The sequence below is a fragment of the Camelina sativa genome, chromosome 8, assembly GCF_000633955.1.
Source record: "Camelina sativa cultivar DH55 chromosome 8, Cs, whole genome shotgun sequence".
Lineage (NCBI taxonomy): Eukaryota > Viridiplantae > Streptophyta > Magnoliopsida > Brassicales > Brassicaceae > Camelina > Camelina sativa.
This window is the reverse complement of record NC_025692.1, coordinates 16,551,077-16,564,543: the sequence shown is the minus strand read 5'-3', so window position 1 is coordinate 16,564,543 and position 13,467 is coordinate 16,551,077. Positions and strand designations below refer to the sequence as shown.

Below are 13,467 nucleotides of genomic sequence, written 5' to 3'. Positions count from 1 at the left end.
TCATGAATGTCGACATCATCCGCCCAGTAAATCATAGCTAATTTGCCCTTGTAGTTTATCAACTGACAAATCCTTTCTACGTAAATAAAGGTGAATATTTCAGACCGAACATCAAAACAAACTATCACATAATCAGCCGGAACATTATGGGATTTGTTCACGTGACTATAACCAGACAAGTCACCACCTAAGTAATACAAAACACCATCGATGCATACCCCATCACTCTTAATATCATGTCGTAAGGGACATTTTATCTTTCTCCACCTCATATCTCCATCTCTAAGTGTAAGAATTATATGATGACCAGGACCACATGGGTAAGCCATAAACAATGCCTTGTATTGCTTGCCAACCGGATCAAACCCGAAAAAGCTATACGCCTTTCTGTAACTATACCGTTTAGGTAAGATTGCGTACCGTCCAGTGTTGGGGTTACATATCACAGGTCTACCTTGGTATCGACAACCATGGAAATAGATCAAGCCAGAGGCGTAGCCACATGAAAAATATTTTAGGTTAGATAATGATTGATCGTTAAATTGTCTGGAGAGAACTTCACATGATATTCGGCTGCTGGTACAAAAGCCGACGACGGTTTCTCATATGAATTCTGAAACTGAGGCAACGAGAAGAACCTCCACACATTGATGCCCATCTCTTCGTGTTCATTGCCGTTTTCTGCGATGGCGAATAAGAGGCGCGGCTTAAACAAGGAATTGGTGAGGAACAACTCCTTGAAAGATGGACTACCTACAATTGATGCCAAGTGCTTCGACAAGCAACGAAACCTCGCAACTGACTTTAGAGGCAATCTCGACAGTATCTGCAGGATGAGATTACTCGATAAGGCAGATGATGAACTCATGATTACCTATCTAACGAAGACCTAGAGAAACCAGTTAATGAAAGACCTAGAGAATCGTAGCTATATATATACTAATTAAAGAGACCTAAATGTATATATGATTTAGTCGGTTAAGACAAACAAAAACGGGCTACTTTAACGTCCAAGTGGGCCGCAAGCGTCAGTCATCGTTTCTTGGGGTTTTAATAAACCCATTGATCCCACAATTTTTATACATACTGCAAAAATATGATTCCGAAGGCAAAAAAAAAGGAAGAAGAAAGAAACGTGTGACTTTCATTCCATGGCAACTTTAGGCTTGAGACAGATTCGGGACGAAAAATATGATTCCTTTTGGTAAAAGCTGAATTATAGATCCCATTCGTATCATATTTTATAGTTGTAATAGTTTTTGATATTTGCTTTGACAACCGTTGTTTGATCCTCACACGCAGACAGAGTATACAAAACCATGTTCTTGAGACCAAAATATTAGACACAACTTGAAAATTGATGAACCAAATATTGTGGGCTGTTCAATCCAATCTATAAAATGAATCTCATGAAATTTGGATGGAAACTAAAAATTGGAGAAGAAAATGTGAATCTTGATATGATTCACATTATGTATATAAAAATTCGCATAGAACTCTTATGTTTAAGAGGAGATTATGTAGAGTAGTTTATTGATCCGACTCGATTTCATGAAAAGTTCATCTGAACGGTTTGCGCATGGACTTTACTTTGGTTTGGGTTGGGATAAAATGATCACCTCTAGCAGAAACACTAGTATGCAATTCATTATGAGATTAAAGACGACCGCAATACAAGAACAAAGCCATACAATATGGACTTCATGCTTATGTATGGACTGTCGAGTTTAGAGGTTTACATGTAACCACCAATAATTTTGGTTACTGACATTTCTGAAAGAGTTTACAAACAAGAGTGTGAGGATTTGACAATGCAAGTGTGTATACTCTATACATTAGTCTACGCAGCTTGATGTTACAATTTAAGGGCTTCGTATTGATAAAAACAACAGTGAGGTTTCTAACTCTTGTTGAATTTAAGCATCTCTTGGCTTTGGGTTCAGCTCTGTCTCCATACTTGTAGGTAGCTTTGGGGTTGACGAAGCTGCGCCAAACTTGCGGACCAGTATTTTAAAACATGGCAGCAACACAACGTATAGCGAAATGAAGACAAATGGAGTTGCTACGAGCCACCCTAGTAACTGCAATACCAATAAGTACCATAGGAGTTAAATAAACAACATATCTTTCAGATATGACAACACTGGCAATCAGACTTGCAAGTACTGAGGATACGATCACAAAAGACTATGGTAGGGAATGGAACAAGCGGTTTCACAATTTTAGCTACTTACCGCATTACCAATGCTAAAAAAGACTTCCTGGGAGGCTTGACCAGTGAAAACCTTCCTTAGAGCATCTGATGTCAAAGGAAAATGAGGTCCACCAGTGACTTTTTCACCAAGTCTTAGAAAAGGCACCACAAGACTTCAATAAGAAACACATGAAAAGGAAAACCAAAATCCAAGTCAGGGACAAAACTGATGCATCTTTTTTTCAGTAAAAGTGGTAAATTACAAGAGATTAAAAGGATATGCATAGCATAAAGGTTTACGCGAGTTCTACTGGAGTGGCAATGATATTAGCCAACATTACGGTAGGAGCATGACAAGAAGATCCGAGCACCGCAAAAGCTACTCCACATAGAAGAACAGGAACACCTGTTTTCATAGCAAAAAGCACCCTCAAATAAGAATACATTGCAATCTCAAAGCAAAAAACAGTAACCTTAGGAAACAGAAAATGGTGAGAGACACGCACCACATATGGGAAATACACCCAAGGTAATACCAAGTGTGGCAGAGAAAGCAAGCTGCTTTGGCTCAGTACCTCTACCAAAATCGAAAACGAACTCAAAATCAAAATCAAATTACATTACAACATAACAATATCTGCAACAGAGAACAGAGAAGCTGATACATCTATCTCTAACACTTGCCCAACAGATCATTCAAGAGCTACATGAAAGATACAATGATAAAGGTTCTGCCTTTAACTGTTTCAAATGGTTTCTTATAGTCTTATGTTCCAACAACAAAGACCCTCTAGGAGCTACATGAAGATACAATGATAAAGACTCTACCTTTAACTGTTCTATATTAGTCTCTCTAATGTTCCAAATTAAGAAACCAACAAGAAGCAAAATGCACAAACTCCAGCTTATAAAAGACCAACAATTCAACAAAATAACACATGAGATCTATATCAAGAAGCAGAATCAGAGTAACCAAACTAGTCTTAGTCCCAGATCCATGTACAAATACGATGATGATCATACAAAACGCGTACAGAGAGAGTCAAAAGAAGACAAACCTACGCAAGATCTGAAGAAGAGGATCAGTGATTTTCTTATTAAACCATGCTTTCAATCTACCTTTCGATAAACCCATCACGACTCTACAAAATCTTCACCCAAAAAGTTCCCCAGATTCACAAATAAACGTTGATCAGAAAAGCTTTAGCGCGTCTCGCTCTCCTTACGGAACCTAGTCGAAGAAGAAGATGGGTGTTTCAGCAACCGGGTTCAGGTAATCGGGTCAAGTATTGATTTTATTAAAAAATCAGGCCCAATTGCAAGCCCAAGCCCATATAAGATCCGAAATGATTAGAGCGGGTCAACCCGTTCACTATATAAACCCTAGAAATTTTCTCGACGTCGCCGGTGAGTTTCGAGACCTAGCACCGTCGTGGATTAAAACGATTCAACAAACAAATCATGCTTCACGGTGAGAATTGTGTTCACGAGACGTATTACGAGATTCTCTCCGTGAAAGAAGATGCGAGCTACGAGGAGATCCGTAATAGCTACCGTTCTGCGATTCTTCACTCTCATCCAGATAAGCTTCTCAACAGTTCTCGTCGTAGCTCAGACGACGAGAAGTTTCTGAAGATTCAAAAGGCTTGGGAAGTTTTAAGTGACGCGGAGCTGCGTGTAGTTTACGATAACGATCTTAGATCTTCGAGACATGATGGGATCACTGCTGATGAGATTAGTATTGAGGATATGTCAGTTGAGATTAGTGGAGAAGAAGAAGAAGGAGGTGAAGTTATTGAGGTTTTTTATCAGTGTAGGTGTGGTGATTACTTTTGTGTTGATTCTAGTGAGTTGGGAACAATGGGGTTTGGGTTGGTGAGAGATGGTGGTTTTGTTAGAGTTAAGAGATTGGGTGCTTTTGTGGCGTCTGTTGTTCTTCCTTGTGGTTCTTGTTCTTTGAAAACACGGGTTTGGGTTGATTCTGATATGAAGATTTCTCTTCAAGATGATGATCAATTGTGAGCAATGTGGTGAAATCTGGGTTGGTTCAGAGTTGAGGAATCTCTATTCATGGTGATTTCTTTAGACTGAAGTGATCGTCATGATCAGGTTCGGACAGGAGGAGTTCTGATTGAGGATGGTTATTTGTGATTGTGTGGATAGATTCATTTAGGGAAAGTATGGCTGGAGATGATTCCTTTTGTGACCAATGGGATCATGGTTGGTTCGGAATAGGAAATTTCTCCTGTAAGCTTTTTCTGTTGTGACTTTTGTACTCAATTGTTATACTTGTTAAAGAACATTTTAGTTCTATAAGAAACTTAATTATAATGGGAAACAAAAGGGTTTCTTTGGTTTTGGCTACTCGTTTTTTCACTCTCTAGTTTCAATCCTGTCTCCTTTTGAGATGTGATTCCGTACCTTCTTTAGCGTCCATTGTACTCTTACTTCTTGCGTAGTTACATTTGCGAATAAGAATCTGACCTAGAAGAAGTGATGAAAGTGTATCTAGACTATGAATTCTCAAAAAATTGGTATTTATTCTTTGCCACCATAAATTTACATTTTCTACTTATCTTCCTGTGGTAGTGTCTTCCTTTATCTGATATTTACGGTGAATTTGATTGAGGTTAGATGTCGAGAACCAATTGGTGATGATTTTGTTCGGGACTGATTGTTGATGACAAGGGTTAATTTCTGTCATATTTTAAGGATTTAGTTTTGCTATAGGCATGCACGAGTCATAAGGCTTGGCAGTTGAGGTGTCTCCTTGTGGTTTGGTAGAATCTTGTACTGATTGAGCATATTTTTGTTTAAGGATTCACAGTTTGTGAACAATTGATTGTAAAATTGGACTTCAGGCTCAATTTAATTTTCAATCTTGCTGTCACAACTACTTCCACTTGTGGCAGGGAATTTTCTTACACTGCAAAATACGGATGTGGCGAGAACACATTGTTGGTCGGTGCTTGACCAATGGAGGGGCGATAGCACACTAGATAGAGTACCATGAACATCAGGTATCAATCTTTCTAAGTGTGAACGTCAAAAGAACTAAGACGAAGCTGTGCATACTTGTTCTATAAAATCTGTGCTATAGTTAATAATTTAATATGTATTCAACTTTTTTTTTTTTATTGCAGTATACAATATATGAAATTATGTAGTCTTGTTATTTTTCACTGTTTACCAACCGATTGAAGTATATGACCTGAGATAATGTGGCCAAATTGAAAATCATTTTACTTGATCTCATCGGCCTCTAAAGTGGAGAGAATATCATGAGGTCCGCCATTCTCCTTGACATAGGAAACGTTAGGGTTATCTAGTGGAACTGCGTCTTCTCTTTTGAAATTTTCTTCACTGCGTAGAAGTTTTTCACTATCAGATCCCACTGCACCTTTTAGGATGATAGTTTTGTGGAGGCCACCAAGCAAGTCCTCATAGTCTGTGTCTCCCTTTTCCCCCAAAAAGAAAACAGTCTTCGACATGTCAATTCCCCACCTTATAGAAAGATACCTACATAAAGCCACCAAGTCATGTCATCTTGACTGTATATATCTTACACATAGTGTATATGGTTGAAGAAACTATTTAGTCTTTAGCAGTTTCTAACCTGAGTGCTTGTATTCTTGATGCACATAGTGGTATAACATTTAGCCTTGTTGCCGCTTGCGTGTAGACAATATTGCACCTTAAACCTCGCATCCGAAGCCTCTGCCTAAGGTCATCAACTCTTCGAGTCTGCCATTCACACATATATACATCAATACTAATTTCATGACTTTAAGGTAGTATTTAAGCCTTAGATTTAAGCTGTCTTCTTGATGAGAGAAATATTCTTAGAAAGAGTTACCTTGACTCCTTGTTTCACAGAAATTGCATAGCATCTTGTACTGCATGCACTAGCATACTCTGCGATGTCATCCTCTGTTGAAGTTTCCGTACATGCAAGTCTCAGAATCATCGACCTTATACTTTCACCTGGCCATTTGTATTCCACATGAGTTTCATAGTCTGCATCAACCATCATATCTCTCCATGGATAGTAGATCTCACTTCCGCTGTTGCAAACTATTGCATCAAAATCTTCCAAATTAATCAGGTTTTTCTGCGTAATCTCCACAACTTCTTGTAAGCTTGAACCTGATGCCAGCACAAAACCTATTTTTCCTTTGCCTGATGTCAAATCTGCAGCTTTCATCACATTCTTGATAATATCGTTTAAACTCGCTTTGATGTTTCCGTTGTCTTCATAGGAATCAACAGCAACCACAAAGAGCATCTGCCTTCTACCAGCGCTGTAGATAACAGATGGGCGACCTTTCATAGAATTCATTTGACTTATGGCATCAACTAGTTTCCTCTGTCTAGTACCTGCATCTAGTTCCCCGTTGAGCGTGAAATCTCCTTCTGTGGAGAATCTCAAAGATATGTCATCGACATCTCTTAGAGAGTCACTTGTGAGCTCTTCTGGAACTTTCATGATGTCGAGACTACTCGTGGGGTGACGGTTTCTGCAGTGTTCGACATGGGATAGGTAGTTACGGCAGTGTTCTGGCCATGAAAAACGGTGGATGTTCTTTAGTCCGTTTTTTCTACACTCAGCCCAGAGATGTTTGTTAGCAACTAGCTTCAGAAGGGCATCAGAAATGGCTTGTTGATCATGGGGGTCGACTAGGAGACCATTATTCAGTGCCTGCAACACAACATATGCACTCTTAGTAAGCTTCCGGGATCATTGTGACTATGTCTTTATACAATTAGCTTTATAATAAGAGACTTAATTACCTTCACGATATCAACAGGCCCTCCATTTCTGGTGGCAACAATGGGAAGACCATAAGCAGCTGCCTGTCATATGTACAACAAATGGTGTGGCATGAAGATTTCATAGGTTGTGTGTATAATAAGTTAAAAAGTACATGGACATAGGTAATAGTTACCTCAATGAGTGTGAGACCAAACGGCTCCACCAAAGCTGGATTAATGAATACCCCCTTGAAGAGAGAAAACCACCATACAATTATGATATTCATGTGTAGAGAGAGGATCTATGAGTAATAGTAATCTGCTTATGATAACATTTCTGTCATGTAGTTCTAGCTAAGCACATGCTCCTGTTACGTACCTTTGTTTTGGCTGCTAAACGATAAATATCTGGAACTTCAGATTGTTTGTGATGCTTGGGATAAGCTACTTGTCCGTACAAGTCGTACTGGTCTATCAGCTTTAGTACATTCATGAGAACAACTGAGCTGCTATCAGGCATCTCTTCGATGTCATCTCGGTTACCTAGTATAAGTACCTGGAACAGTTTTTTTTAGCAATTTAGGTGTATTAGCCGTATGCCCATCCACAATTTTCATAATACATATAGTTCACTGAATAATAAATGTGTAACAAATGCCGGGATACTTACCAGGTTGGCTAGTTCTCGAAGAGGCTGACATTCACCAAAAGCTTTGACCAATGTGGTGACATTTTTTTTGTGGTCAGGACGAGACAGCGCAAGTATTGTTGGTTTATGAGGATTTGAGAAAAATCGCATTATCTGCAGATAATAGGTTCATGTAGTTATTTGTTCCATGGATTGAAAGACAGGGTAAAACAAGACAGGGTAAAACAAGACGGTAACCTTTCTTGCATGAGACTAGATATGACTTCTGTTAGTAATAACACAATAATGTAAAAAGAGTATACCTCGGACCATATTGGTGGCACAGGCTTTTTTATCTGGTTTCTGTCAGGGCCAATTAGCGACTTAAGATCACCATCAGGTTCCTGTGAATCTTGTGTCAAGACGTAGCTGAAATCCATACCTGGCGGTATAACCTGATGCCACAAGGACAGGTCAGATTAATAAATGACTTTATAACATGATGCATCAGTCAATTGCAGTGTCTATATAAATTATTTTGATACTCATTGTGTTGTCATTTGTCAGATACTGTGGGAGACAGAAAAGGATTTATACCACCATTCGTGGCATGTATCTGCCAAGGCAGCTGACTCCACGTCGTCTTCTAACCCTGAGCTTCCTCTCCAGCTTGATATCAAAACCATCATACAGCCCCCACTGCGCGTCAATCTCTTGCCGTGTGCTGGTCACTACCATCTCGGCTGCATCTAGGCTCTGTTCTTCAGCTTCTATTCTCCTCATGATCTTATATGTTCTGTCAATATCCTCTCTAGTAAGTCTCCCTTGTTGAAGCAGCTGTTCAAACTTATTCCTTCCCAAAGAGTGACCAGTTAGCACCATTGGCACATNTTGAAAGACAGGGTAAAACAAGACAGGGTAAAACAAGACGGTAACCTTTCTTGCATGAGACTAGATATGACTTCTGTTAGTAATAACACAATAATGTAAAAAGAGTATACCTCGGACCATATTGGTGGCACAGGCTTTTTTATCTGGTTTCTGTCAGGGCCAATTAGCGACTTAAGATCACCATCAGGTTCCTGTGAATCTTGTGTCAAGACGTAGCTGAAATCCATACCTGGCGGTATAACCTGATGCCACAAGGACAGGTCAGATTAATAAATGACTTTATAACATGATGCATCAGTCAATTGCAGTGTCTATATAAATTATTTTGATACTCATTGTGTTGTCATTTGTCAGATACTGTGGGAGACAGAAAAGGATTTATACCACCATTCGTGGCATGTATCTGCCAAGGCAGCTGACTCCACGTCGTCTTCTAACCCTGAGCTTCCTCTCCAGCTTGATATCAAAACCATCATACAGCCCCCACTGCGCGTCAATCTCTTGCCGTGTGCTGGTCACTACCATCTCGGCTGCATCTAGGCTCTGTTCTTCAGCTTCTATTCTCCTCATGATCTTATATGTTCTGTCAATATCCTCTCTAGTAAGTCTCCCTTGTTGAAGCAGCTGTTCAAACTTATTCCTTCCCAAAGAGTGACCAGTTAGCACCATTGGCACATTTAAGGCTCCTGCCAAATGTGCAGCTACTGCTCCTGCATCAGCATAGTGACCATGAATTACATAAGGCCATATTGGTTTCCCTCCATTCACTTGCTCTCCTAGAGACCTTGCTATGCTCACTATGTGATTTAGTGCCCCATCGACAAACTNATACTCATTGTGTTGTCATTTGTCAGATACTGTGGGAGACAGAAAAGGATTTATACCACCATTCGTGGCATGTATCTGCCAAGGCAGCTGACTCCACGTCGTCTTCTAACCCTGAGCTTCCTCTCCAGCTTGATATCAAAACCATCATACAGCCCCCACTGCGCGTCAATCTCTTGCCGTGTGCTGGTCACTACCATCTCGGCTGCATCTAGGCTCTGTTCTTCAGCTTCTATTCTCCTCATGATCTTATATGTTCTGTCAATATCCTCTCTAGTAAGTCTCCCTTGTTGAAGCAGCTGTTCAAACTTATTCCTTCCCAAAGAGTGACCAGTTAGCACCATTGGCACATTTAAGGCTCCTGCCAAATGTGCAGCTACTGCTCCTGCATCAGCATAGTGACCATGAATTACATAAGGCCATATTGGTTTCCCTCCATTCACTTGCTCTCCTAGAGACCTTGCTATGCTCACTATGTGATTTAGTGCCCCATCGACAAACTCGGGGATATGGGGCCAGAGTGACTCCTTTGCTATGTACCTGCATTTAACAAACATGAGTATTGAGAAACTAACTGCTTCGTTTTCAAGGTTTTCAAAGCAGGAATTTGAAATTCAAAGAAGTCTGATGAGATAGTACTTGTCCCGAGAACCGCAAGGGATGCGGATAATGTAGGAGCCACAGCTGTCGCTACCTTCTGGAGGGCATGATAACATCTCAACTGGCTCGCCATAGCTGTAGTCAACCTCTGGTGAACTGATCTGCCGTGTTAAGAGATCAACCCTGTGGACACTTTCAGTGTTTGCCAACGCACGAGCAAGCTCAACAACGTATTTCACCTATTCGTCCATTATCAAAACGAAAGATTAATGAATCATTAAGAAAGCCAGAGGAGGTACGTGAATCACTGTAAATAATTTTGATTTTTACTAAAAAGTCTTTTAAAAGATAGTTAAAATACCTGTCCACCAGTGTCAGAGTCTCTTCCAAGCTCCATGTTTTCTCCACGCACGAGTCCATGCATACTGCAGTTGTCAAAGTATGAAACCAAATAGAGGCACCGGGTAAGTCCCGTGAGTCCGTGACCATATTGACAATAGCAAATAAGTCAGATAAACCAATTTCTACTTGCCTGATTAAGACGATATAAAGGTTTCGACTTGATTTATCATCTTCTGACCAAATTTGCATTTCAGAGCGGATACGGGGCATGTGATCTCGGGGTGGTTCAAGAGTTGTAACAACTTCATTTTTCTCCTTCTCTCCATCGTTCTTCTCCTTCTCTCCTTCAGAAAGCTCAGAAAGAAGATCCTCTTCTGCATCATTGCGGCCTTGTTCACGTTCGATTCTCCGTTTGGAAAGTCTAATCCCGTCATCCCACACAATCTGTATTTCCGATGCATAGACTTTTAACGAAAAGCAAAGGTGAAAAAGGTGTATAAGTAAAGGGACACAAACCTGCTTTTTCTTGCGTGCGAGATGCCAAATACGCCAGCATATATTCTCAAGCCTGTTACTGCGTTCACGAGTATTCCTTGTTGCTATCCCCTGCCACAAGAAGTGAAAGATCTCTCCACCATCACTTGCGGGTATTTAAATATATGTATAGATGCGTTTGTTTTGGTTTTAGTAAATACAGAACCATCTCCCACATTCTTTGGTTCTTACTATTTTAACTCCGGTCACTTCCATACTTCTGGGAGAATAAGTGGAACAATATTCTCCAGTGTCCTTTTTGTATTTATACAATTGCTATAAGGATTACAGATTGAGAAACAAACCTTGATCCATGTTTTATACAGGTCAGACTCATCGAAACTGTTGACGACCTCTTCCACAAAGTATTTGATGGGACTAAACACCTTCTCTTGATGATCCTTTGTATTCATATCTCCAAACACCTTGTCTTGATGATCCTTCCTGTTCATATCCCCAAGCTTCTGGACGATCTTGGAGTTGCTCTCAAACCTCTTTTTGTTGCTTGTTCCAACATCAAGAATAGCTTCCAGGTAACTGTTGATCCAATCATTTCTTGCCATCTTCTCTGATTGTTGCACTGAAATCTCTTTTGAAAAAAAGTTACATAAACATCTATAAACAAAACAATAGATAAAAAGGACTAAATTTGATTTTCCGCATTTTACATACCCTGAGTCTACTTCAGCTATAGGGTGGGAATAGAGAGGCCTAGTTTTGGATATCAACTTAGCTTGCCATTTTATAATCTCAATACAAAAGGTTCTTCCTTTTTTGTCTTTTTATTTTTATTTCCTGATATTTTAATTTTCAAACCTTGTTTAAACTGTGGTGTGGTTCTGGTTCTCTGTATTATCTCTCTCGGACGGGCATATTACAACGTCATGTAATAACCGTTAAACTCTGGAAAGACAAATATTCTGTCCTAATCTCAATGAGAATCTTCTTTTTAGTAAGTTTTTTTCTTTTCTTTTGCATTATCAGATTCTCTAAAAGAATAAGAATCACCCATTTCCTTTTTCAAGTTTGTCTCTTTTTTTTTTTGAAAGAGATAGAGAGAATAATGAGTGGCACAAGGCTTTTTCTCCATTTGTTCACATTAAACTTGTTTCTATAGCCTCATGTTTTCTTGACTCTGCCTTGTTCATCTCTCACTGAACTAACCCGATTAAACACTGTAAAACCTGGTTTCTACTTTGAATTCGACGGTGGTCAAGTTATGTTTCAGTTGGAAGTATAGTATGTTTTTGTTTCATGTGAATATGATTGGAATTGAGAAAGATGGGTTCAATGTAATGATGTATATTGGTGTTTATTTGCAGGTAGAGACGTGAAGAAAAGGGATTTAAAGTCGTATAAGTATGTTGTTACCTATGTTTGGCATGTGAAAGTAATGGAACAGAGCATATTCCAGTCTTTCACCAAATTGGATACCTTTAAGCCACTTCAATCCTGAAAAATAATGTGAATGGTGTCTCTACTTGAAGAAGAATCTGAGTAGGAAATGGTAAAATGTTAACTGAAAATGGTATGGACTTGAAAAGTCTATATAAATCATGTTGATGCTCGTTTGCACAATAATTTATCCACCTGTTACTTCTCAAAAAAAAGGTAGTTGTTTCATGAATGTATAAGCAAGTTTTCATAGGGGAAAAAATTTCCAAACACAAAAATGTTAATATTAAATATTGAATATATAATTCAAATGAACAAAAAATGACAAAAGCATAGGTATTTTCTTTATTGTTCTATATATCTACCCAAAATGTGTAGTTTTGATATATTTTAAAAAACTTATATTATAGACAAATAGATTTCTTTAATATTCTATCTATCTAACATATGTACTTTTTATTTTGTTATAATACAAATATTTTATTTATTTATCGTTCTATCTACCCAAAATATGTAGTTTCACTTTTATTTTGTCACTAGATTAGTGCTAGAGCACAGATTGTAAGTTTTTTTTATTTATATTCATTTTAGAATAAAACATAATTTATATGATTGTTTTAAAAAGTTTTTTTTGGATAAAACATTATGCAATAAAATCATATGCTAAATATAATGGCTTGAAAAAAACACTTATTTTGTAATTTTTATATTGTTAATTTTGTAATTTTATGTATGAGAAATGGTTATGTTTGTTGTTTGTTTTTATTTTAATTTTCGAACATGTTTGGTGAAAGTTTTTTAATATGACCCGTGCTTATGTAAGATTTTATTTTCAGAAATCACGATTAAGTGTAATAAATTGTCAAGATTTATTCCTTTTTACGCCTAAGAATATATTTTTATATTTAATAGTATATATTTTGTAACAATACATGGAATACTAAAGATTTATTTTGGAAATTGTATAAATCATTGGAATATTCTCTTTAAAAAGATTATTTGGGATATTTTTAAGTGTATACATATAGCCCAAATATTGATAAATTAATCTATAACCTTTTTTTGTAACCAACCTATATTTAATCTATAACCTACAGTAAAACCTCTATAAATTAATACTCTATAAATTAATAAACACTATAAATAAATAAATTTTGCTAGTCCCAAGTCGGGACAATGTAAAAAATAACAAAATTCGATAAGATAATAAGATAATATTTTTTTTGAAATCCTCATGTAAAATATGGTCCCAATAATATCATAAATTAATAATCATGTAAATATATATATATATATATATATATAT

The 13,467-nt window shown here is 37.9% G+C and overlaps 3 protein-coding genes and 1 long non-coding RNA gene across 5 annotated transcripts in view; 2 read left to right on the top strand and 2 right to left on the bottom strand.

Annotated features, from left to right (window-relative positions):
- LOC104707303 overlaps positions 1 to 3,435 on the bottom strand; it is an 8,503-nt gene extending 5,068 nt beyond the window's left edge. Inside the window, exons 1-5 of one of the 2 annotated variants that reach the window (XM_010423629.2) lie at positions 3,253 to 3,435; positions 2,701 to 2,771; positions 2,495 to 2,600; positions 2,235 to 2,367; positions 1,638 to 2,081 (exon numbers count right to left, since the gene is read on the bottom strand). In XM_010423629.2, the coding sequence (XP_010421931.1) occupies positions 1,917 to 2,081; positions 2,235 to 2,367; positions 2,495 to 2,600; positions 2,701 to 2,771; positions 3,253 to 3,329 (552 nt within the window). In that variant the 5' untranslated portion in view covers positions 3,330 to 3,435 and the 3' untranslated portion in view covers positions 1,638 to 1,916. Of the gene's footprint in view, positions 1 to 1,637; positions 2,082 to 2,234; positions 2,368 to 2,494; positions 2,601 to 2,700; positions 2,772 to 3,252 lie in introns of those variants that run through there. The other variant, XM_010423630.1, reaches the window with a different exon arrangement.
- On the top strand, positions 3,543 to 5,222 carry LOC104707305 (DPH4 homolog). Its single transcript, XM_019228508.1, has 2 exons — positions 3,543 to 4,441; positions 5,107 to 5,222. The coding sequence occupies exon 1, from the start codon at positions 3,656 to 3,658 to the stop codon at positions 4,214 to 4,216; it is 561 nt and encodes a 186-aa protein (XP_019084053.1). The 5' UTR covers positions 3,543 to 3,655; the 3' UTR covers positions 4,217 to 4,441; positions 5,107 to 5,222.
- On the bottom strand, positions 5,292 to 11,535 carry LOC104707307 (probable sucrose-phosphate synthase 4). Its single transcript, XM_010423633.2, has 15 exons — positions 11,439 to 11,535; positions 11,072 to 11,346; positions 10,749 to 10,838; positions 10,423 to 10,676; positions 10,252 to 10,315; positions 9,930 to 10,129; positions 9,350 to 9,830; positions 8,576 to 8,707; positions 7,617 to 7,748; positions 7,326 to 7,502; positions 7,141 to 7,194; positions 6,986 to 7,048; positions 6,051 to 6,893; positions 5,811 to 5,938; positions 5,292 to 5,713 (listed from the first exon to the last, which is right to left on the bottom strand). The coding sequence occupies exons 2-15, from the start codon at positions 11,327 to 11,329 to the stop codon at positions 5,437 to 5,439; spliced, it is 3,153 nt and encodes a 1,050-aa protein (XP_010421935.1). The 5' UTR covers positions 11,330 to 11,346; positions 11,439 to 11,535; the 3' UTR covers positions 5,292 to 5,436.
- Positions 11,637 to 12,246, top strand: LOC109125865. Its single transcript, XR_002033004.1, has 2 exons — positions 11,637 to 11,718; positions 12,089 to 12,246. It is a non-coding gene; the product is annotated as an uncharacterized LOC109125865 (long non-coding RNA).